The sequence below is a fragment of the Diadema antillarum genome, unplaced genomic scaffold (genome assembly GCF_040938485.1).
Source record: "Diadema antillarum isolate AM-2024a unplaced genomic scaffold, OU_Dant_1.0 scf00000202, whole genome shotgun sequence".
Lineage (NCBI taxonomy): Eukaryota > Metazoa > Echinodermata > Echinoidea > Diadematoida > Diadematidae > Diadema > Diadema antillarum.
The window spans coordinates 829,613-854,810 of record NW_027271091.1 but is presented as its reverse complement, the minus strand read 5'-3'; the positions used below and the strand labels follow the sequence as shown (position 1 = coordinate 854,810).

The following is a 25,198-nucleotide window of genomic DNA, read 5'->3' as shown; positions in this document are numbered from 1 at the left end:
CGAAACAGTGGGAAAACGAAGTACCAAATGGTACCCAGCGGGAAGTTGCAGTTAAATTTAGGAGCTGTTATAATACTGTCTCGAGGGAGAAGGCATCGTGTCACATAACCCTAAGACAGCTCTCATCAGCAGACGCCAGAATAATGGTGGTGGAGCAATTTGCATGTTACTGTTGACATCTTTTTCGCAACTGCATTTTCTTTTTGGGGTAGATTGATTAGAAGGTTTTCTCTTTTTCAACTTTTTACGCAAGATCTGTTGATTTTAGTTAGTGTTTACTAAGTGTGCAGCCATCATGTTGATGTTGGGAATGCAAAGTGTCCTTCTCTTCGCGATTACGACGCTACTGACCATGATGGTGGTGCGCTGGTACCGCCGGCGCTCCCGGCTGCCGGGCAAGCTGCCGCCCGGTCCGTGGGGCCTGCCGCTGGTGGGGAGTATTTTCAGCTTGGGCAAGCAGCCCCACATGACTCTGATGGACATGGCCAGGAAGTACGGGAATGTCTTTACGCTGAATCTGGCCGGGCAGCTCGTCGTCGTGCTCAATGGCTACGACACCGTGAGGGAAGCTCTGGTGAAGAAAGCTGGAGTGTTTGCGGGCAGACCTCATCTCGCCCTCACACAGGAACTCACCGAAGGACAAGGTACGTTGCACACAGACACACCATGGCCGTGGCGCCATGGATGTTTTAATCGAACTTCCATATCAGCTAGTTCCATCAGATAATTCCCAAGCAAGACCTAGTTAATCGTTCGACAATCCTTGTTAGAATATCAGTTAAAGTCCTTGTAAAATGATGACCATTGATCATTCAGTCGGATATTGAGTGTTTGTGTTTGTAAGTGTATATTGATGGATAGTGTATTCAGTCATGATGACCTGCGAAACTTTATTAAATTTTCACGAGACTCCACAGAATGTAGATCTAGTCGGCCTAGGAGAAAAGGGATATCTGGGATTAATGGTAATCCTGTCTGTGAGCTAATTCTAACTATTAACCTACATACTATTCAGAAAACGATATACCCTTCCCAGACATATCTGCCTTTATAATTATGTTCACACGAATTTGTCCTATAACATGTATTCATCAGTTACATCATATACAGCTACAATAATCTGTATCTCCATGGTAACATCCAGTAGTCTGAAGTGAAGCTGGCAGCTTGATGGACCACGTCCTGATCTCGCAGGGACAAGATGTTATAACATAATAATTCTTTTTGAGAGCAGATTATAGTGGATCCTGGCTATAATTAGCCAATACACACCACGATCATGACGATGTATTACAGAAGGCGAGTGCTTCTGGTATGGTCATGGTATACATGTTGTCATGAGGTCAGATTATTCTTTTTCCAGGTGTAATTTGAAAAAAAAAAGAAGAAGAAGTGAATAACACTCTGAGCATCTTGGTAAAGTTTAAAGAGCCCAATAGCGGATCATAAACTTTATCGTTGCTTCAAATGTATACATCGATCACGCGCTATGCTTGTATGGCCATCATTAAACTGCCGAACATTCATCCTTTATACCATTCATCTCAAAGCAGCGCCAAGGCCAAGGGAAGATAACACTCTCTTGACTTGGTGGTAGGTTACTGAAAGCATAATGTCATTCGTTAATTATGAAGTTCTGCCAACTTGATTCTGCAGGATTCTCTGTAAAAAGTCGATAGCTTCTCACAAAGAATGATATAAAATGCCTCTCTATCACTGCATTTTAGTATGCAACACATCCCCAGAGCTTTTTGGAAGTTCCTTTGCAATACATGAAATAGAAAATGTACGAAGGTAATATATTGTAATGATTCAGATACACCACTAAATCTCAGTGTCACATATTCACATAGCGAAAGAGCTTTTTACTTTGCTCTCTCCCCTTCTCCCTCCCTCCCGTCCTCCTCCCCCTCACTCTCTCTATCTTTTCCAGGTTTTGCGAACATGTTGCATTTAAAACTCACTATCAGATTCTAGATGACGTCTAATAAGTTTTGATGTCGGGAAAAAGAGCTGCGTATTTAATCTGACGTGTACAGGAACATCTCTAGGACCTCCGTGAATTAGAGTCAACGAATACATGTCTCGAACGTTCCCGCTCATGATGGTAGATCTGGGACCGGGTGGAATAAGGTCAGACGATACCACAAAACGATTCCTTCCACCAACGCAGTGATTCATATTTCCCGCCCTTTAACACTTCACCATTTCATGTACATAAAAAGAAACTCTCTTCCTGTGTGCGCTCCATTGCTGAAGTCGCTCATGTCCGAATGTTTGTAGGGAAAGAGAAAACAGAAAACAAAACGCGGGAAAAATATCAACGTCTTGCAAATTTCTGCGACGCTGTGGAATAGAATCGGATCGCAATCAATCGATCTATCTACGTAGGGGAAGTTCAATGACGCGCAACAAGAGAGCTAAGCAACTCTCGGTTAATCCATGGAGCTACATGGTTAATCCGACTTGTGACATGCAGTTTTTGCAGACACACACAACACGCACACACCAAAAACAAACAAACAAACCAACAACAACACACACAATATACCTACACCAACAGGTATATGTGCATGATTGACAGACAGTATACCTCGGTGTGATAATTATCCGCATGCTGTAAAATGCAATAAACAACCGCAAGATAATTGCAGTGTGAGTCATCGGTGCTTGCTATGCATGAGTCCCTTCGATGGTATTCTTCATCTCAACCTATGCGGACAATAATGTCATGTATTGACTTCGAGGCTATTTATTAAACCCTTCCGAAAGTAATGTTCCCTCGCAAAAAGAGTACATCCCCTTAAAGTTGAACGTTTCGTCATAAATGAGAACATCGCGTAAACATGCTTTTATGTTTTACATTTCTCTGCAGGACAAGAAAATGGATAGAATAGTGAAATAGATAGAATAGAGTGAAACATGTTTACGATCAATTTGATTGAATGACTCAGTCTTTGGAAATGTAGCACAGCAAATAGATCTAGGCGACAGGATTGTATGTTTTTTCTTCGTCTTTTTTGAGAAACAGCGACTCTATTATACACGTCTTACTGGCGCTCGAAGCTGTAATGCTTACTCAAGTGCAATCGCTTGCTTTATGAAGAATCTCACTGGCCACTGTGGTTGTTCAGTCCGATAGAATAGATACTCTTCATTCATAGACATCACGGCAAACGTGACAATGGTGTCAGTTCTGGATTCCGGTATTATATCACAAAGCTCTAATAACTGCGAAATATTCACCCGTGTGCTTGTATTACTGATAATAATCAAAGCCACTAAATCAGACATTTAATTTTGCCGGCCAGGTGTACGCGTTCAGTGTAAACACGTGTTTCGCTCTTTATACCCTTTTCTTGTTAGCATAGCCGAGCTCGATTCAATCTTCCGTAGATCGTCGGTCTGTTTTGTCAAAGCGAGGCAGGACTATTGGGTATAGTCCAGGTACTTAAATGGTGCTCAAATAGGCAAGCCGGTCTTAGATCTGGGTCAATATGTCGTATTGTGTTGCTCCGAGAACTTGACTTTACAGGCTGAGGCCTAGAATTTGCGCTCCCTGTAAGTGGCATGCGGCTATTTTGTTTACCCTTAGTTCTCTTCACATCAAGCCCAAGACTTTGATCTGTCGATGACAAAAGCACCAATGAACACTGCCGCAGACTATAGAATAGTAGAGAATATACCTATTGAAATTGACGCACAATCGAAGCGCAAAACAGGACCAAAGAGCGTTGTCTCGCAGTTCTTGTGGTATCCGTCGCTTCAGCCAGCCCCCTTTTACTTTGCATTCGAACTTGAGTGAATTATGAGCTCGACTTAATGGGTGCTTTGCAACAAGAAGAAAGCATGGTAAGCAACATTGAATTAAGCCGCGCTACTTACACAAAGCAGAACTTTGCGGTATAATTTATATACCTTCCTCAAATTACTGTCCATAATAGATATATCGACGACGGGTCATAGTAACACATGCAAGAACATGTATTTTCAGTGCAAAAGTACATCTCAGAGTTTTTGAAAAAGGATGAAAAACTAAACCTCTGTCGTTCGAGAACTCACATTGCACTCTTCCCTTTTGTATCGAAAATTGAGGTTGGATTTTTTTTTTCGAGGTCCGAATAAATTCACCGGAAATCTGTACTATTGCTTTTCCCTTTCCCTCCATGCATCATAAAGGGGTCTCCAGTTTTATCACTAGGAAGGGTCAGAAATACCTTTACCTTTACAATATATCAGCTTATAAAAGGAATCTAATTTTCAGGGCTGCAGATGCAACACACAAACTTTAATGCACACACGGGTGCGCATGCGCACACAGTTGAGTCTTACGTGAGACCAAACACTGTCATCTGATGGGGCAGTAAATGAATGTAAGTGAAAATGATCGATATAAGCTATATGATAAACGTGGAAACATCATGAATGACGAGTGGTTTAGAGTTTATAGATCAAATAATTGTACATTCGGGAAATCCCCTTCAAACATGAATAGGATGACCCTTGTGATTGCTTTCTCACTGAATCAATCGTGTGGTAAATATATCTACCGTGGGATATATATATATATATATATATATATATATATATATATATATATATCTGTTGATTTCTTAGATACAATGGTGCCAATGACGGCGATTATCCTGAACGGAGAGACTATAGAACATGGTTAGGTAGCAGAAATCTTTCGTGATGTCTGTCGCTTTGATACTCATTTCAAAGTGATATTCATCAGGTTATATCGTGTAACTAAATAAGGTTTCAAAAAATAGGTTTCAAGTGAATCTTGAACTACGCCTCTGAAGTGGAGAGACAATATATATATTTTTTTTTCACTATTAAGATAGAACAAAATGATATGTATCTGCGCTCCCCCTCTCTCTCTATCTCGCTGTGAATATAGAATGCCACCTCATTTGGATAGAAATAGAAACTGTTGTGTTCATACAATGCATTCCATATCGAGTATTTTCTGCAGCAGACTGATTAAGTTCGTCTTTGTTGCTCGAAACTGACCAAACTTAATTTTCCCGATCCGGATTGTTGCATCAGTCGAGCCGCGTGATTGTTAAATTGTCTGGAACGATCGGGTCATGCATGTCATATGCACTGCTGACGATTTTGGGAAAATATTTCCACTTGCCGTCACGTGGGATGGCCCGGGATAATTGACTCAATTCAGCCATATGATTCGACACTTCAACGCGCCATTGCTGCCACACAATATCGACAAAACATTATAATATTTCCATAATCCTCACACCTTCTTCGCTCGCGTATTTCACGCGGCATTAGATACCGTCTATGCAGGAGTAGTCAAATGCACAATTCAAATATGACTCCACTGTTTGTTCTCTGAATGACAGAACACATTCTGTAAGAACCCGTATATATTTCAAATTGAAACTTTCCTGCCTGCGTGCTGTAATTACCATTGCAAAACGTTTTGCGAGCGTTAACGAGCGAAAAAAAAATGCCCTCATTTCATCAACGGTATTCATTATTTGCTGACACATGTCTTTCGGTTGTGTGAGCGAATGGAAGCAACAGTGAACTGCGTTTCATATGGACCAGCAAATCGTACAGAATTCAAAATATGAATGATTTTTTGTTTGTTTGTTTGTTTGTTTGTTTGTACCGTTTTGTGTATAATGTGCACTACGTTACAAGATTTCGATGAAGTTTGAATATCCTGTAACTCACTATCTTCATATTGAAAAACAAAATACCCGTTTTAGGATTTATCAGGCGGCAGTAAACATGTTTTTAGATTTTTATTTCACCAAAAAGGCCGATAACAAGATACCTATCCAAATGCCCATTACATGTCGATTATAGCGTAACTCTCTTCGCATAAGAGTACATCCATTTCATATGTTTAGCATCCCTATACTTGATCCGTCAAATTTTAGATTGCGATCAATCGCTGATCCCTGCAATGGACGTAAATATTATCTATAATCAATCTTTAACATCTCCTATGTAGTCTGGTACATTTGTCTTGTGCATCAGAAACCGTTGCGTTATCAAACGTATCTGCAAACTGTACGCCTGAATTGCAAGAAAAAATAAATGTGATTAAAGTTGACGATTACAACAACTCAGTTATACTGCAGAAAGCACCCACTTATGCACCCACACCCACTTGCAAAATATAACTATGGAGCCAGATATTGTACTTTAAATGGGATGATCCTGTGAACAGTGTTGGTGCAATGTTAATCGACTACCAAACGAAGGAAAATTGATAACTCATGTAGTACGATCAAAACGAGTGAGTACCCTGCGTGTTACGTAACTTAGATTCACTAATGACTTAATAGTTGTATCCTCTTCGAAATCCTGTTTCCCCTACCGCGTTACCGGGCGGCCAAACAAGATTGGTGGTTGAAGAACCCTTGCGTACGGAGAACCGTTACCATTGGTCCTCCCCACCCCACGAAAACAAAACAAAAATTTCAAAAGAAAAATATCCAAACACGAATGAAATAATCAGTGCAATCCGCCTGAAACAAATTTCTTACACTCACTTTAAAAAGAGAGAGTCACAGTAAAAAGAAAGAAAGTACGATATATATTGATTAACTTACGGGACAAAAAAAGAATTTTGTATGTAAATGTGATAACTCATTGAGCGATATAAAACCATTCCCTTTATGAGATAGCTGGGTGACCCCTAAAATTCACTTCTTTCGTTCATGTAACGCCTATGTTTGTCAAGTGGTCGAGGTACTGTATGCAACATCTCCTCGTGCCAAGTATGTGCTATTTCGGAAGCACAAGTTGCGTAACCAAGACACTAAACTCAACCCGTTCAATCTATAAAGGATCACCCGTTCCGTTTCTGCGTCATTCTCATTTTGATCTCGAGCTGTCCACTACTATAAGGCAATGCGTGCAGGCCAAAATTTGAAAATCTTAAAGTTTCCGAACCACTGAACCATCGATGCGTCCAGGTAGTTATCAGGTAAAGCGCGAACGTTCAACCCAGATAACAGGGGAAAAAGAGGGAAGTAGAGCCGTCGAAGCTGTGAATCGAGTCCAGCGGTGATATGATACAAATTCAATTGATAGGCACTTGGCCAAGAATTTGAAGAGTATGAAGAAGAGGAGATGATTTCAATGTTGGGCTGTCGACACAAAAGCTGACAATGTTTCTATCGGTGTTTTGCCTTCCCTCTACACAGCCTGAACGTAATTGCGTTCTATAATGTATGACATATATACTTAATGTGGCATGCGTCTACGTGCAACAACAGCACAGTCAGACGACGAATTCGGTTAATTATATCCGTCGTTTCGTCCAGATGCATTTTAATTTGTGGATACATTTCTGTTCTTTCTCTCCTTACAAGGAGTAACATAACTTTTCCCTACTGGAAAGATCACAGTGTGTACACAGTGTGAAACACAGTGTGAACACATTGTGAACACAGTGTGAAATCTCTTCACACTGTTAAATCTGAGCATTTTTAACATTGTGAACACATTGTGAATCATCAATTCACAGTGTGAAACAAAACCATTACTATGGTGAACTCTCGGTGAAAAACCACACCACAGTGTGAAATCATCTTCACACTGTTAAATTCGAGCGTTTTTCACCAAGTCGACTATGTGACCACACTGTGAACACACTGTGAACACACTGTGATCTTTCCAGCAGGGACAGAAGATTGCGGTAATATCGGTGAAATGGACAATCATCTCCTTCTGAAATATACTATATTCGCTCATTATGAAATCGTATCTGCATTTTGGGTCATTAAGCATTTTTTCGGGGTTTTGTTTTCTTCGTAGGCGACACTCTAGAGCCGAATATGTGCGTAGATATGAAGTAACAGACCACTCAGTGTAATAAGCCAGCTCGTTAGCATAAAAGGTCACTTGTGCTAACAGGCATTTGATTTTTTTTAAATTCATCGAGATAGGTACCTGAGATATAATGATAATTCATGTTATCCTTATAAATGGTGCATGACAGCATATTCACCTGACAGCAATAAAGTGTTCATTAAAGTCTAGTTTTTAGCAATATTTACCGAAAAAAATGTTTGTTAGTAGGGGTCCTACATCCTATGCAAAACTCTGAAATTGATACTTCCCCAAGCGTTAAAATATACATTGACCGACCATTGTGGTCACCTTGTCATTCTTTGTTTTAACATGAATTCCATATAACTGTTAAGTGTGGGGAACTTATGCATTATGTCGTTTTCAAATCAATTGAAGTGCCTAACCATTGCAACTGAAATAATAAGACAGGTCATTTTGTGAAAACATGCGCATGAGCTAATAACTAACTGGCTTATTTGGACTCGTCACACACGACTTGATGGTATATGATGTTACGTAATGATATCTCATGACACATACAGTTGCGTGTAGTTTGAATCGTTAAGATGGATCAATTTAATCTATAGCGGACAATATTGAGACCAACGCCAACATAACTAACGTAGCACGTGCTCGAGGAAATTAGATTATAAGAGGGTTCTTTATTGTTTTTTCCTTCACGCGAATATTACCGCCCTTTGCAGCTTGATCCATACTCGGAGTGTAAAGAATCATTACGTTCGTTCCCATACAAGTACAGCGTACTGGGGATAGGGTTGACGACGAAAATGGATGTATCGCTCAGGATGTTGGCTCAGGTTTTGGCGGTTTGCTGCGGGACAGGCCCCCGCAGGGACGCAAGGAGGTGGTCCGGGTGAGTCAAGGTACGCCTTGTTGGTATCCTGGCTGATTCCGAAGTGCTGAGATGGTAAAGTTTGTATTCAGTCCCCTCTGTGACAGGAGAGGACGTTACAAGGTCGGAAAAGTATGCTGGCTTGTGACGAATTTAGTAGCCATCAGTGTGCTAAATGGACTGGAATTGAATGCTATTGACATAAAATGTAATTGATTTCAGTCCAGAGTATTTTGACCTTCCACTATACTCTAAAAATGACCAAAGGTTTTGCTTGTACTTTGAAATGCAGGTACTTCTGGTCATTAGAGAGCCTCAGATATCGAGGCGTGTAAGATGTGCAGGTGTGTTCAAAGTCACGTGACACCGTCTGCTGACCATGTACCAGGGACCCCGCAGGTACCGCTTGACCGGTGAGGTCTCTCCAACCTCCCTGGCTTGACCGTATCTGTCTTGAAAGTTCGTGCTCTTCTCATCTCAAAGCTGTCCCTGCAGGTGCATTATCTAAGTGAGGCAGCTATACCAAAGAGAGGTAGTAGCTCTTTGGCTATACTTACCACATGTCATCTTTTAGACATTCGAATGGAAAGGTAGCATCCGTCAAAATTTTTGCAGAGGGATCAAGATGTGAGAAAAGGCCAGTTCTCCAAAGAAGGCGACTCCTTATAATGTGAACAGAATGAATCGTGATAGTCATGATATTGTCAGAATGTATCAAATATGCTGTAGAACCCAAAGATGCCCCTTTCAGTCGAAATATGGACGTACACACCCACACACACCTACACACAGACCGAGTTATAGTTGCCTTTTGGTTACCTCTGAACGTACGCACGGTCGCCGAAGACCAACCAAGACAATGGCAACCAGACACACGTTTTGCACAATTTCACGCACACTTTAAGGAGATACACAACGCTTATTAAGGCTTTAGAATGACACAAAAAGTAAATCAAACACAATGCTCGCATAATGTTCTCCATTCTAATTCTCGAGGTCAAGCACTTCTCTTTCACTCAACGTGACTTGACACTCTCATGTAAGGCAGTGGGATGGCCTACTGGTATCACAACCGCCTTGGCTCGAGAACCAGGGAGGTGGCCACCTCCCTGCTAGAGCTCTGCCGAAACAACGCGCCTTGAAGTTTCTACGGTTTATTTAGAAGAGTGCTGCTCATGTGGAGAAAGCACCTAAAAAAACGAGAGACAATTGTGAAACCAAAGACCAGGACTGATCTGATATCACACGCCGCTGTGCCGCGATCTTTAATTTCAGGTGAGACCTTGATTTGTTTAGTCTGACTTCCAGGCGGTATATGGACAAATCTTTTTTAAACCCAATAAAGGAACTAAAGAGTTTGGAGGGGGAGGAGAAGGAGGAGGAGGAGGAGAAAAAGAAGAGGGAAGGCGTAAATACAAGGGGGAAATGAGAAGGTAAGGAGGACGTATAGGAAAATAGAGAGGAGGAGAGAGGAAGGAGCAGAAAAGGATGAAGGCCCCATCAAGCACGTGAATGCTTTAATCTGAAGCAATGGAAGTCATTGCATTTGTCCCTAAAGAATAGGTGAGACGAAAAATTTAGTGAGATTCAACCGACACTTCATGGCTTAATCGTCTCTCTCTCTCTCTCTTTCAATGTTTTTAACGCCATCTTATCTAGCCCTGCCTGATGATCTCCAGAAAATAGTGAAATCACTTGAAAGATTTAGTTTGTACGCCGATTTTGATTTGATTTGAATGACAGCAAAGAAAATAATCACAGAAGAGGATTTATGGAAATGAAGAAAAAAAGTATTCCGTAAATCTACTGCATTGTATGTAGATCCAAATTTGTTCAGGAGTAAAGACGTTGTGGCACAAATATTGACCATATTCAACCAATCGCCTTGCTTTGAGCTTACTTCTGTATCAAAACATGGTATTTTGCGTTTGTCAAATACTGTCTCTTTGTAATGCGTTTGTCAAATACTGTCTCTTTGTAATGGAAAAAAACAAATAGAAATGAAGACGAGCGATGAGACCATGACAGCTGCGCGGTGGTCGATGCCAAGCTGACAGCGATAACATTGCAATTAGACACGCGACGACAGAGCGCTGTAACAACGGACCGTCATCGGGAGTCTTCTTATATACCAACACAAATATCATATATCTGGTGCTGTAATGATGGAGGAAACAGTGGAATGGAGTTTTGGGAGGGAAGTATATGACATGGACCCATCAAAGGATGAGGTCGAGAGGACGAGGAGGAGGATGGAAGAGGAGGAGGATAGGGGAGAGAAGATCGCAGTGATTATTGTTTGTTGAGGAGGTTCGCCCTGCCGACGCCTTGTTCGTCAACTCTTACTCGAGCGCTCCGCATGCCCGCTGTGCCTTCTCCAGGGTGTTCGGATGAACGTGTAACAGCAAGATGGGGGGCATTGCCCCTATCTCCGAACCGCACAGTAGAGGGAGAGAGAGAGAGAGAGAGAGGAAAAAAAAAACATAAGAGAGAAAGAAAGATGGGGAAGAAGGCGAGAGAGCGAAAGAAAAGAAGAAGGCTGTTAATAGTGCAATGATAAAGGCAACGTCAGGTTTGACTCTCTCTGTCAAGAGAATAGCCCTGATAAGACATAAGTGTCAACCAACATGTCACAACGATATATCAATCTGTCTATGTTAATCTCTTCATATCTTTCTATTCATCTCCCTCTACACACAAATAAATGTAATTATAACACACACATATATATAGATAAATATATATATATATATATATATATATATATATAATGTATTCAATTATGTATTCATAATCGCAAGAAGGTTTTTTTTTAAATTTAACACAAGACTCATAAATTTATATACTTCATGAAATATCTTTAAAAAAAGAGGATGAAAGCAAAAAGAAGAAGAAGAAGAAGAAGAATGTATACGTTACAGAGAGAAAGGGATCAAGAATCGAATGGCAGAGTATTTATAGAACCGCCGATTTCGGGGGTTTCCCCGTTCATGTTTACGTCCATTATGTTCAATGTATCAATTCTATATACTTATCGACTGGGCGTCACGTCAAAAAGCATTTGGATTATTATTATTTCTTTTTTTTTTTTTTGCTTCTTTCCTATGCTTCCGTCAAAGTCGAACTAGTCATTGTTTGAGTAAGGAAAGCGACATTCCATACATTAAATCACATTCGTAAAAGTCATTTTCGATAACCTTTGTTTACTTCGCTTCGTACCTGACAATAGTTAAATTCTATGAGTCAACCTCGATGCATTCTACATTTTGCACTCATAGAATGTATAGAGGAAGATCAAATTAGCAAGATATTTAGTAAAGAACAGTCCAATCAGCGAAAGCGTAGATATACTTGAACAATATAATACAAACTTTTCTCGTCTATTGCAAAAAGTAAAAAAATAAAAAATAAGCAACGCGTGATAATATGCCAATGTTATTCATAGAATTTTTAATAATACATGGCATAATTGGATTGCATTTCATTCAAAATCGCTACCATAATTCTGTCTAAACAGAATACAAATACAAATGTTTGCATTTGTATTTGCTTCATGACATTTCATCTTTTTGTACAAATCGGTTATGCTACTCGGCAATTATTTTGTATTAATTGGATATGGAAACGAAATGAAATGACTTTGCTGGAATTATATCAAGGATATCACATCTTCACTCCAGAAAAAAAAATATGCTGTTGCTTTCTGCAAATGGTATAGATCAAACTATTGACCGAACTAGCTGTGTAAAATGAATACATTCCTTAACTTGACAGTTACACGTAAAAAAAAACAAAATCGCCAGTATCTTGAGGGAGTGAGGTACATCGCTACAATTTCAGTCCGTATACGCTTGATATCGTACTTTAACAATGAATGGTATGTTTTGACATGTTTTTGCCGTGAGATCTAGGAGTAATCATGGAGGTTACAATCTGTCGATTTCTGTTAGAGGTCTCCGAGGATGTTTTGCGAATGAGAGGCTAATAACTCTGGAGGCCGGAACCCTCGTGTGACAAGGCCTGTCAAAATGTATGACCGAGAAGTTCCTGTGATGTCACTTCAATTTGACGATTGTTTAAGGTGTCTACCAGCCGACAGAACATTTTTTTTTTTTGTATCGAGTCACTCCTCGAAATCGAATGTTTCGTTGTGTTGAAAGTAGATGAGTCGTCATCAAATCAGTTAAATTCAAACCGTAATTTCATTTTCAATATCAAATTTCATTTTTCAACACAATTACAAAAAACAACAACAAAATGTAATACAAAGATATACAGGCATACATAAATTTGTTTTACAAAAAATCAATGCATTTGGAAAAGAGAGTATAGCGACGTCCGTTCAATGCGAAGATTGTGTGCTCAACCAACCAATGTACGGCCCTACAAACGTTTAAGGAAACACATGGGTGAATTCTAGAGCATTCGATATTTGAAGAGTTTGTTCGCAAAAACCGATAAGTCCATATTTGCCAAATGGAGATAATTTGCGATTAAAGGTCAAGAAAAATAAAGAGAATAATAAGAAGATTTTTGCTTCTTTGACTTTAACTTCAAAAATGTACTTTTATATTTAGTGACCAATATATCATTTAAAAGGTATCATTTTGTACTTTATGACAGAGACCGTACTTCAAAATCTTCAAAAATGGACCTATCGGTTTTTGCGAACAAACTCTTCATTTATTTCCTACCATACTGTTATAATCACACACAGATAAATGTGTCGTCAAACATTTGAACCACCGTTACAACGTAGATAATCCATAAGTCAAGGGGATAGTTTATGCGCCCTCTTGACACGAATGTCTACCCTATATTATTCCAACACGAAGTTACAAAATCCATTGGATGAAATCCATTCTTGACTGTTCCTACATTTTTTGCTCTTGCATTGGAGGCTTTAATTTTCACAGAATTTACCCGGATTTTGTCACGTATCTCGATTGATTGAATAACTCAGATGGGATTTATTTAGTAGTGCGACTAAGGTGTATCATGATATAGCGGGTGACCTCGGGTAAAGTGCAAGTATCCTTAGTCCCAACGCGCGCAAGAGTGTAAGTTCCTCGCAGTTTGATGCCGCAGTCGACCCATCTCACTGCATGGCCATGGAGACAAACAAGTCTTTTCTAAGCATCTAGCCCCCATTACGTGATTAGTTTGCCGGAACGAGCTGTTCACGGCCTGGAGATGCTAACATTGATATTCAATTCCCATTCTATGCAATCAATTTGCACGAATTTAGCCTTTGACGGATGATGAATCCGATTACCAAGACGCGGCGAAGACCAGACGTTCGGATCTGTAACCTGGTGCAGACGTCATAAGGGTTTTCTTAAATCCTTCGATGTACACCGATGGTGGACGCTTCATGTGCGAAGCAGTTCGCTGGCGAAGTGTGTAAGGTGCGCTTTGTTAACTGGGACCGTCGCGAATCACAGGCGCAAGCATTCTAACAGGATCCTTCATCCTAGGCAACCCGTCTGCTAAAATGATTTCTTGCCGCGCTCATGAGGGGCAAAACAGAATCATGGCTTGCCTATCTTCTTGTGACGGAAATGTAAATAGGTTAAACGACTTTCTAACGAGCTGATGTACTAATAATGGGAAAATAATGCGCATGTGTTTCTTAGATCTTACCAAATCTTCGCGGCTAGCAACTTACATTATGTTGGAATGCTTGCTGCCAGCGTCGAGATGTAGAATCCAGAAGTGATGATCATAATATAAGGTTTACATGCTTCTCATTTATTCATGAACAGTTCTCTGCAGGATGATAGAGCCATCAATTTATGAAAATGTACATTTCTGTGCATAACAAGATCCTCACACATTATGTAAATATAATTCCTCTCACAATCTGCAACGCGAAATAGATCGCTATAGATCGCTAGTAGATTTGTTTGTTTGCGATTTTTTTTTCAAAAGCAGACTTATTAAAGGACTAAGGATCTGCATGTCTTGTTCTCTAAGGGTTTTCAGTGACAGATTACATTTATTATGATGGAACTCTCTAAGTTAGATTTTTGCCACGAACGGTACAAATGGAGAGCCTAGCATGTCACTGAGTGGATACGACAGGCCGATGCGTATCTCAATGAGGCAGATTGCAAGGACACGGGCAGATTTTGGCGGTAACAAAGTTTGTCGCAGCTCCTTCGCGCGCCCTTTTCTCACTGTTTTCGGTCAATTGGTGTAATCCTGCGGCATCCTGTGTCCAATGGCCCGCTCGCTTCTTACCCTGTGCTTCGTAATCGATCTTGATGGTGGGTTTATTCTGACTCGGGGATGGAAACACTTTCTCTATTTTTTGTAGTTTAAGGAGAAAAGCGCTAATTCATCATCCTCCTTAGCTAACTGGCTATCCTGGCGGGGCTTACAGGGAACGACAGACGTAATCTAGGTTCATTAAACCGTTGGTTAGAGAAAAGTATGCTTCTTGCTGACTTACAACATTGACTGACGGGCTTTCCGACTCAGCGATATGATCCGCAAGTGTTGACAGACGTTCGCGAATAAGGTGATCGGTGATACCAATCTAAATATAACGTTTGTTAACCAGATCGGGGTATTTTAAACACATCTTGTGCAGGTCTCGGGATATTGAACATTGGTGAAGAATGGAATAACCACGTCTGCAGCACAGGCAACTTAGTGGGTATACGAGCGTTGGGTAGCAAGCCCTCCTACATTTCATGAATTGCGTGTTACATCTATAGATTTTCTTTCAGCGGTGCCGCTAGAAAGTAGTATCGGTTGACATGGTTTAGTATTGTTGTGATCAGCAGGGAAATAAAGTCCAGTACGAGTAACAACATTAATGGCAGTAGAAAAGTGGCAATGGTGATCGAATTAATTGTAGCTGTAACTGTAGGAACCAGTGAAGCAGCAACCGCCGCAGAATGCAATATGATGGGCCTAATAGCCGAAGAGCTAGGACAGCATGTAGTATATGGCTACGACTTATAAATTTCATGAATACTTCTATAGCAGACTTTCCAGTAACGCTCCATTTTAATGGTGAAATCATTCCCGAAGTAATGTTAAGTAAAGCGAAAAAAATAATATTTCGACATCATCTATGAATAACTAACCCTACGTAGAAGATGAACAAGCAAAGACAAATGTTAGGTAATGGTAAGACCTAAGCGTCGATTTGCAGTGCTGTAATATCCAGCTCTCAAGCATAATGGTATAAAGCGTGAGAAAATAATAATCATAAGATGCTTTATTTAAAATTTTTCAGACATGTTGTCTGTGACACGAATCTGACCTGCTCTTTTGCATTAATACTTCGTCTGAGTGGTTTGTCTCACCACCGCCATCCCTGTTAACCATAGTCATAAAACTCATCAAGAGAGGGTTACCAGCCATTTTTGCCAATCGACGAGTATCGATCGTCTGCCGATGTGTGGGCCAGCGCAATGCAGTTTGAGCACTGGCGGGGCCGGGAGATCGATATCACTATTGATTGCGATCGATGAGGTCACAATGGGTTGATGATTGCTACAACGCTTAGCTTGTTTTCGTTCACCCGTCTTGTTTATATTTTCCTCCTATCACTCCTACCTCTTGTCGGTACTATGAATACCTTATTCAATCTAGGACCTTGTGCAGTGGCCATTACGAGACGTGTCTTAAATAGCGCGGTAAATCCATTAAAAAAAAGAGAGAGAGAATTAAGGTAAGAAAAGAATGAAAGCTGGAAAACATCGACACAGCACTTAATTATTTTCTCAAAGGTCCGTCACTACACTGTAGAGAGTAAACATGCTTTTAAAGTGCTGCCACATGCTCAGACATTTTAGCCTATCTATGTACCATGTCCTGACTACGTGTAGATAATCAAGTTGACATTATATCCCATCGCAAGCTATAAGATGACTTCACTGCAATAGGCGACAATCGTCTATTGTAGTAGTAGTTTTGAATAGAGTTATTGAGCTAATGGAAGGGTTAATTAATGCATTTCTTTAAACCGTTCAACACTTTCTACCACCAAGTAGGCCTATACATATTCACACGTACACACATACACACACGTACACACACACACACACACACACACACCCACACACACACACACATATATATATATATATATATATATATAATCATTATTATGCTTTGTGTGTGTGTTTGTATAATATTATATACATGTATATATATACATTTATATATATACATATATATATACATATATACATATATACATATATATATATATTATATATATTTTATATATATATATATATATATATATATATATATATATATATACTGTATGTATGTATGTGTTTCTTAGCCAGCAAGGACAAGGGAAAAAGAAAAATAAATATCTCTGTGTGCATAAGTTTAGGTTTATAGCGAATTTTTTTAAAGCGTGTGGATGTGCGTATTTTTGGGTCACTTGAAAATGACTGTATGACCGGAGTGTCACTTTGGCAATTAAGCGTGGAAATATGACTACTCCAAGTCTGTATCAATTTTCTCTCCATGTCTCTCTCTCTCTCTCTCTCTCTCTCAGAGATCGTAAATGATTTCCGCATGTTTACTCACAGACTGTAAGATTTTTTTTTAAATCGTGATATTAGCTTCTTTTGCCGTGCTAGTTCCGCCGGACTGCTGAGAGGCGATTCGTGATGCCCGCGAATTCCGTTGTATTCCAGATGTGTTTGTGTACGTGATTGCTGAATTCTCCGGAATATACCGTGACAACGGTTGGGGCGCATGCACGCAAGATGCACTGTTCAGCAACTTGAACCTGTTTTGGTCTTAAAAGTGGGTTGCAAACCGGAACCGCTACTTCCCCTGTCTCGTCCGAATTATAAAAATACATCGCCCAACCTGACTGGCTGTCTGTGGTTGGTCACTCCATAGTCGACGGAAGCAGTTGTTGTTTTCTTGTTGTTATTGTTTCGCTGTTTACTCAGCCGTCAGTACTTGCCTTAAAGTGGACACGTCTCTCTTAACGGCATGCAGGATCAATGTTGTTTACCAAATTTCAATGTAAACATATTTAAAAAAAAGATAAAGATGAGATTTACGGAATCAGACACGTTACATCACAATCTGGCACACTGTCTTTTAACGCTGAGTTTAGGTTATTGGAAGCGAAGGCTGTCCGCCTGGTGATTTTCAAGAACATAACTGGACTTTTTTGTTTAAAAACGATCTCCTTTCTGCTGCCTGGTAGAGCGAATCCACAAAGTGATATAATATAGATGCTAAAATGTAATTGTTTATTGGTTAAAATGGCCAGATCGGTTGCAAGGTTCGTAGAGGACTGTTGTACATTACAGATCTGTGAGCGTATAACTTTTTGGAAAAGATGGATAGCCTTTTTTAACCATTCATTGAGACATTCTTACGTTTTTGTGTATGAGTCGTTGTTACTGTTGGCAATGTTTGTGTATGATAACTATATACGTGCATATGCATAATACTTACAAAGAAAGAAAGATAGATAAATATGTATTCACAGACATGGCCTTGCTTTTCATTGAAGACAGGACTCTTCAACAGACTCATGCTATACCAATATATACAGTAATACTGTTGAATTAGATTTAAATAGATTTGATTTCCCATCAACAAAACGCAACATAACCATGAGCAACGTAGCAAAATAATGACTTTCACGTTATAATCCTCAACACTATAGCATTTGATAATACATACTTGTCAATCTGAGAGCAAGCACAGAGACAAGGGAATTATACTTCCTGTAGTCTGCGACTCCGTGCCCTCTCACCCACATAAATGTATCCTTGTATAAATCGTCTTCGTATCCCATCTTGTTCAGGAATTGTCGTGGCGGATAGTGGGCCCGTTTGGCGGGAACAGCGGCGATTCACCCTGACGTCACTGCGCAATTTCGGCTTCGGTCGGCAGAACTTCGAAGGCGACATCCTGGAGGAAATAAGGCACATGCTTGACGCCTTCAGGGAGAAAGACCACTCGTCCTTCAACGCCGACCACATCGTCGAGATCGCCGTCTCCAACGTCGTCTGCAACTTCAACTTCGGTCGGCGATTCGATTACCAGGACCCCAAGTTTCAGCTCCTAGTAGACAGCATTTACAGGTGAGGGGGAAAATAAATAATGAGAGTTCTTTGTTTAGTAGACCACATCTGCGGAGAAAGACTGACCTTATGAGCGTCGTTTGTTTTGGAGACAGCGCTCAAAGGCGAGAGCGATATGATTTCATGTCTTCGGTAGACGGAATTTACGTTTGACAGCGACTGAGGGTCGTGCATTTAGTAGACAAAATTTTCAGAATCATGTGTCGGGTAGACAACATTAAATTTGCAGGCGAAATCGACAGGGTTGTCTTTTTCTGAGGCATCGTGTACAGGAGAGAGCAATATTGAGGGTGCCGCTTTAAGTAGGCGAAATTTACGGGTAAAGAACGATTGCATTTAGTTAACAGTATATATACGAATTAACAAATGGAATATAGGCCTATAGAATTTCGGAATCATGAGATTTATGTTCTGGTAGACAATATTCTCGCATGTCGAGACGGACCGAACTCAAGATGAATTACACAGTTTTTATAATGGAGCTTCGAATCTGCATAAGTTGGGTGTAGTATTGCTCTCTTTTCTGCTTTACATTACTCTGTATTTCAACAAATTATAATCATCATCGATGAAAAGCGATGTATATATGCTGTAGGCCACCCTACGTGTTTGTTCGTTTTGTTTATTCGTTGATTGGATGGTTGGTTGTTGTTTCTTGTTGTTACAAGAAAGCATTGATTCCCGCTATCCTCGCGTATTTAATTTCAAGATATGCTATATATTCTTTTTCCTTTCTCCTTGGTTATTACGACATAATCATTACGCTTTGTACCGGATGAGTAGGTTTTATGTTTCAATAAAATTCTGCCGGGGAATTATTCCCGCGCCTTCCTGTCCTTCAAATGCCCCATTACAAAAGTGGGCTGGTACCAGGAATAACTGTTGGGAGGTATAAGGAGAATGATCCCACTTTCGACTCTCTCACTGACACAAGCAAGGAATCAGCATATAATCAGGGTGCAGCAGACGAATTTTATTTTGGACCCTTACACCTCGCGCCTTTTAGTTTCTATTAATCACTGAAACAGATTAATTAATATGCTGCGTTATTATGACAGTAGGAACTGGGCTGTGGTGTAATCCGTATCATGGTTACGTTCCGCCTCATGATTCAACTGCACGGTTTTGCCCATACAATTACAACATAAACAGACAAGTATTTGCAAGCTACAATTTGTCCATATAGAAGGACAATGATTTGACAAAGCGAGGAAATGCAAAACTATAAAACACCGTTGCGTCACACACGGATAGCAGGTCTTTCATTCAGTGTTAGTCATGCGTCAAGGACGACATTGTTTGTTCTAATCTATTTTTGCTATTTACGGATGATTTTGTGTACGAATTTTATGACCTGTTTTCTTCCACTTATAGTATCCTTCCTCTTCGTTTCTTCGAAGTACTAAAACAAACAATCATAAATGGGCATACGGTCGTGATATTCGTCATGCTTGGCTTCATTTTGAATGTTATTCTATGTAATTTGTGGTCACATTATTCTTCCATCTATATGAATAACACGAGGGTTGTTTTTCATAACTTAACGCTATCAATAGATCGACTCACTATCAGAAAATGGAGTTGACTCTGCCATGATCATTATAATTCTGTTTATTATCATTATTATTGTTAATATCATAATTATCATCTATTTCATCTTCTCTCAAACATCGATCGAACACCAGGTTTGCAGAGATTGGCACGAACGCGGCGGCCATCAATTTCTTCCCCTTTCTGAAACACTTCCCCATCCCGGAGATCCGCGAGGTGTTCGAGATCGACAAGGTGGTGCGCAGCTTTCTGCAGCGCATGATTGCTGAGCACAAGGAGACGCTAGACGAGGCCAACCAGCGGGACTTCATCGACACCTACCTGGTGGAGATTCGGCGGAGGCAGGAGGTACTCTATTGTTAGAGTCTCGTCATCTAAACACAATAGTACTCAGGCTGTGATTTGGCCTCAGTTGGTATATAGCGCGTCTGCCTCCAGATCCAAAGGACCCGGGTTCGATTCCCGAGTCTTAACGAGCAGTGTTGTGTGTAAACATACTGTCCCCTCTAGTAAGAGGCAAAACACTCCTTCCCTCGGATAGTACATGAAATGGAAGTCCCTTGTGTAACAGAGTCCACAACTCATGCACGTAAACACGTAAAATATCCCTACTCATTCATTCATCGCAAAGAGCAGGGTGCATAACCCGGTGAAGTGGTCCCGCCTCACGTCCAACTGGACCCCATGGAAGACCAGCTACTAAAGCTGAATATGGTCTATCCAGCCATCTTCTCAGATGAAAAATTAAACAGACAAGAAGTAACAAAACAATCAAAATAAAGCAAAAATCAGATGAAACATGCATGCAAATCAAACAAGAAATCAGACAGACAGCAAACAATCTAGATCCCATGACCTATCGCGACAACTTTGTTTAGCTCCTCTGAATACTATGCCTGCGCACATGTACCACCATAGGGCCGACAATCGTTATCTTGTGTTATCGACTTTCATAGCCAGATGCAGCCATAGTCTTGGATGGCCCCGAAGGTCGGAGTGTTTTCATATTGCATTCATTCCATTCAAGTGAATGTCACCTCGCTATATATATTGAGTCCTATCTTCTGATATCGGTGGCTAGATCGGCAATTGGACGTGCTGACAAACCGACTGATTGATTTACAGCGCCCGTAAACTGAATTTATGAAGGTGAACTTTGATATCAAATACGCACGCTTCATAATATCATTAAAAGGAGGAAATGAGGTTTAGATGGTTTATGTATTCGTGTCTTGACCGGTCTGATAAACCACGTTAGCCATGATGAAGAATCAATCTAAGGAGTCAGACTATAATGTTTATATGTTGTGGAAATGTGTAAGTACAATAAAAGATGCAGATATGATGAAATATAATGTATATTCTTTTGTGTTTATGTGTGTATATAGGCCTTAAAACGTGGAGAGCGCATCAGTGAGGCGGACGAGTCATTCACCGAGTCGTATCTGTTCCATATCCTGAACGATCTCATATTCGCTGGCACGGAGACGATGAGTTCGACGATCCGCTGGGCCATTCTCTACATGATCGTGCAGGTAAGATGTGACATCGAAGATCGCTAGACCTTAAAGGACAAGTTCACCTTCATAAACATAAGGATTGAGAGAATGCAGCAATATTAGTAGAACACATCAGTGAAAGTTTGAGGAAAATTGGACAATCGATGCAAAAGTTATGAATTTTTAAAATTTTTGTGTTGGAACCGCTGGATGAGGAGACTACTACAGCTTGTGGTTTCATATGCGTACAACAGTATAAAGAAAATGTAAAGAAAATTCAACATATTTTCACTTTTTTCGCATAATAAAAGAGCACACTTGACTTGCCTCTTTCTAAAGGCAGGGGGAATAATATTACCCGTAACATATGTCAGTAACGAGTCAAGGGAATGTGTACTTTTTTCAAAAGATGGAATTTTGTGAAATTCTCTTTATATTTTCCTTATATTGTTGTACGCATGTGACATCTAAGTTATTCATACACTGCAGTAGTCTTCTCATCCAGCGGTTACTGCACAAAAACTTCAAAAATTCATAACTTTTGAACGGATTCTCCGATTTTCCTCAAACTTTCAATGATGTGTTCTACTAATATTGCCACATTCTCTCAATCCTTATGTTTATGAAGGTGAACTTGTCCTTTAAACCCATAATCGTAACAGATAGATAGATAGATAGATAGATAGATAGATAGATAGAGTATAGATAGGTAGCTGATTTCGTCACAACTGCCCAGGCGCGCGTACGTACAGTCGTAACCTAAGCATTCATCTATTTGTCTGTGACGAACACTTTCCCTGTCTCGCTCCCTCTTGCTAATCATTGTCTAATTAATCTTAATATTTAGCCCAGGTATTGTTCTATCATCAGACTCCGGCAAAGGCCTTTTATCATTAATCGTGCCCTCGAGATGTTTCTTGTTGATTCTGTGCCTACACAAAGGATTGAATAGTTGTTATTAAGGTCCCGATAAACGTTCGTGTGTGTTTATCGATGAGTGTTCATTAGTTGTTGTTGGTTTTTTGTATGTGTGTTCATTAGCCAAGCCTAACATGCTTTCCACCATGTAGCAGAATACAAATATTTCCTCCCCATGATATCAACTCCGTCTACGTCTATCATCAGTTTGTCGTCTCGTGTATATTTTGGAGCAATAGGAAACTTTATTTTTTGACTCATTGCCTGAGGGAACCATGGCCGAGTCTAGCACCAAGTCTCTGGAGATTGTTAGGATTTCATAAGGAATAGGTAAACATCATTCACGTCAAATCTTGTCAAACTCAGTAATGAACGAAATGAAACAGCCATGCACATAGCAACTTTCGTCACCGAAGAGGTACGCGAGCCAACGTAATAGCGTGACTCTCACCTGTTTTGTTTTTGTTTTGATTTTTCTTTTTGCTGTCACGTTGAAAAAATCGACTTTGCTCTATTGCAAATAATTGCACCATGTGAATTTGAAGAAAGGAATTACTTTTTATCACAAGTCGTATCAGAACACAAGCTCATAGACACACACACGTCATGAAAATTGTTGTAGTTTGGCAACTCGGATGTTTAAGCAGGTCTCATGTCTCCTCCTCTTTAACCTGGTATCTGGTATGAATTTTTATCTTCGGCGTTACATGTACCTTTTATCACAGATTTTCTCCTCATATCCTCCCTTATATCTCGAGTTAGATCTACGCATGTCATGTTCTAATCGTTTGCGTTTCTTCTTGTCCACTTGTAAATTGGCAGCCGGACATCCAGTCCCGGGTCCAAGCCGAGCTCGACTCCGTGGTGGCGCCGAGCGGCCTGCCGAGTTGGCGAGATCGAAAGAACCTGCCCTACACCGAGGCGACGTTGATGGAGATCCAGCGGATGGCCAACATCACCGCCCTGACTTTCCCGCACAAGACCACGGAAGACACCGAGCTCTCGGGTTACAGCATCCCCAAAGACACCCACGTGTTCGTCAACCTGTACTCTGTCCACGTGGATCCCACGCATTGGGCGGAGCCGGAAAAATTCCGACCGGAGAGGTTCCTGGTCGACGGCAAAGTTGTGCACAGACCGGCTCTCATGCCATTCTCGGCAGGTATGCTCGCTTCCTCTTATGACGTAGTAACTACGCCAGAGTAAATCGGTTCATAATCATCTGACTTTGCGTGTCTGATTCAAAGAATCGTTGCAGCCACCTTAGTACGTTTCAAATTTGAGGAACAGGACAAGGGCAGGATTCCGTAGAAATCTTGGTTTTTCTCACTTCGGAATGGGCAGCATGTGCTACTGTAAGCCGCCGATTCTTGATCTGTCCATTTCGCTGTTTTATCTTTGTATCAATCCTCTCTGTACTTCAATAATCCAGTTTCTCCCATTAATCAGTTGGCTGTATGACATCACTGGGTCTTTTGAATGCTATCGTGCTATATTTTCGTCGCTCCCTTACTTCCATTCACTCACTATTTGGTCAATTTTTCCATTTCTATTTATTGTTCATATTTCTCAAAATAGAATACTCTTATGTAAACAATGTTATAAGTACGAGTATAAAATTATGTTAACAAGGAAGGGAAAGACAGATGATAACAATTAAGAAGTGAAAGCACGAGAAACGTGATGGAACCGACCTGACAGCGTAATTGAAAAGCTGTATAGGATCAACAATTTAGAGATAATTACGGAATACGAAGAACGGAAACGTTGTTAACACAAAGTGAACACGGTATTGTCATATGAATGAGAAGAAAGGGATTCTATACCGAAAGTAGCAAAAAAAAGTACAACAATCATAATCGCTGACATGTATTTGGCAATTTTTCTTGCGTCTTTTTCATCCTCCAGTCACCTATCTTCTTTCTATCACTATTTTGTATGTGAATATATCATAATCTTATTTACATTACCTATCACCACGTACATCACAGCAGGCGATTCCTGTCTCATAATGATTTGTTTTCGTGTGTGTTCTGTTTTCCTTACAGGCCGTCGAGCCTGTCCCGGTGAGACTCTGGCACGCATGGAACTCTTCCTGTTTTTCGCTGCTCTGCTCCGATTCTTCACACTCGTGCCCGCCCCGGAGAACCCTAATCCGAGCATCGACAAGAATTACGGGATCAGCCTCAACCCCAAATCGTACAAGATTTGCGCTATCCCCCGCCAGTAAGGCCTAAGACTTTAAAAAAAAAAATAGACACTGAAAAAGGATGTTTTATGGATGGAAGCAGCTTCACACTGGAGCAATGTTGAACTCCCAGACGAAATAATCCGTCCAAAGAGAGGAAGATGGAGAAAAAACCCCACAGAAAACACAAATTGTGAAAAGACAATGCTGGGTGATGATGAAAAGTGAATAGACTGGGCACAGATTTGGTGCATATTTCTGT

The 25,198-nt window shown here is 40.4% G+C and overlaps 1 protein-coding gene across 1 annotated transcript; it reads left to right on the top strand.

Moving 5' to 3' along the window:
* Positions 1 to 246: 246 nt before the first annotated feature.
* Positions 247 to 24,978, top strand: LOC139723926 (cytochrome P450 2J6-like). The gene is made up of 6 exons (XM_071635129.1): positions 247 to 644; positions 18,501 to 18,780; positions 20,466 to 20,679; positions 21,720 to 21,866; positions 23,571 to 23,910; positions 24,797 to 24,978. Exons 1-6 carry the CDS (start codon positions 296 to 298, stop codon positions 24,976 to 24,978), a joined length of 1,512 nt encoding a protein of 503 aa, XP_071491230.1. The 5' UTR covers positions 247 to 295.
* Positions 24,979 to 25,198: the final 220 nt, after the last annotated feature.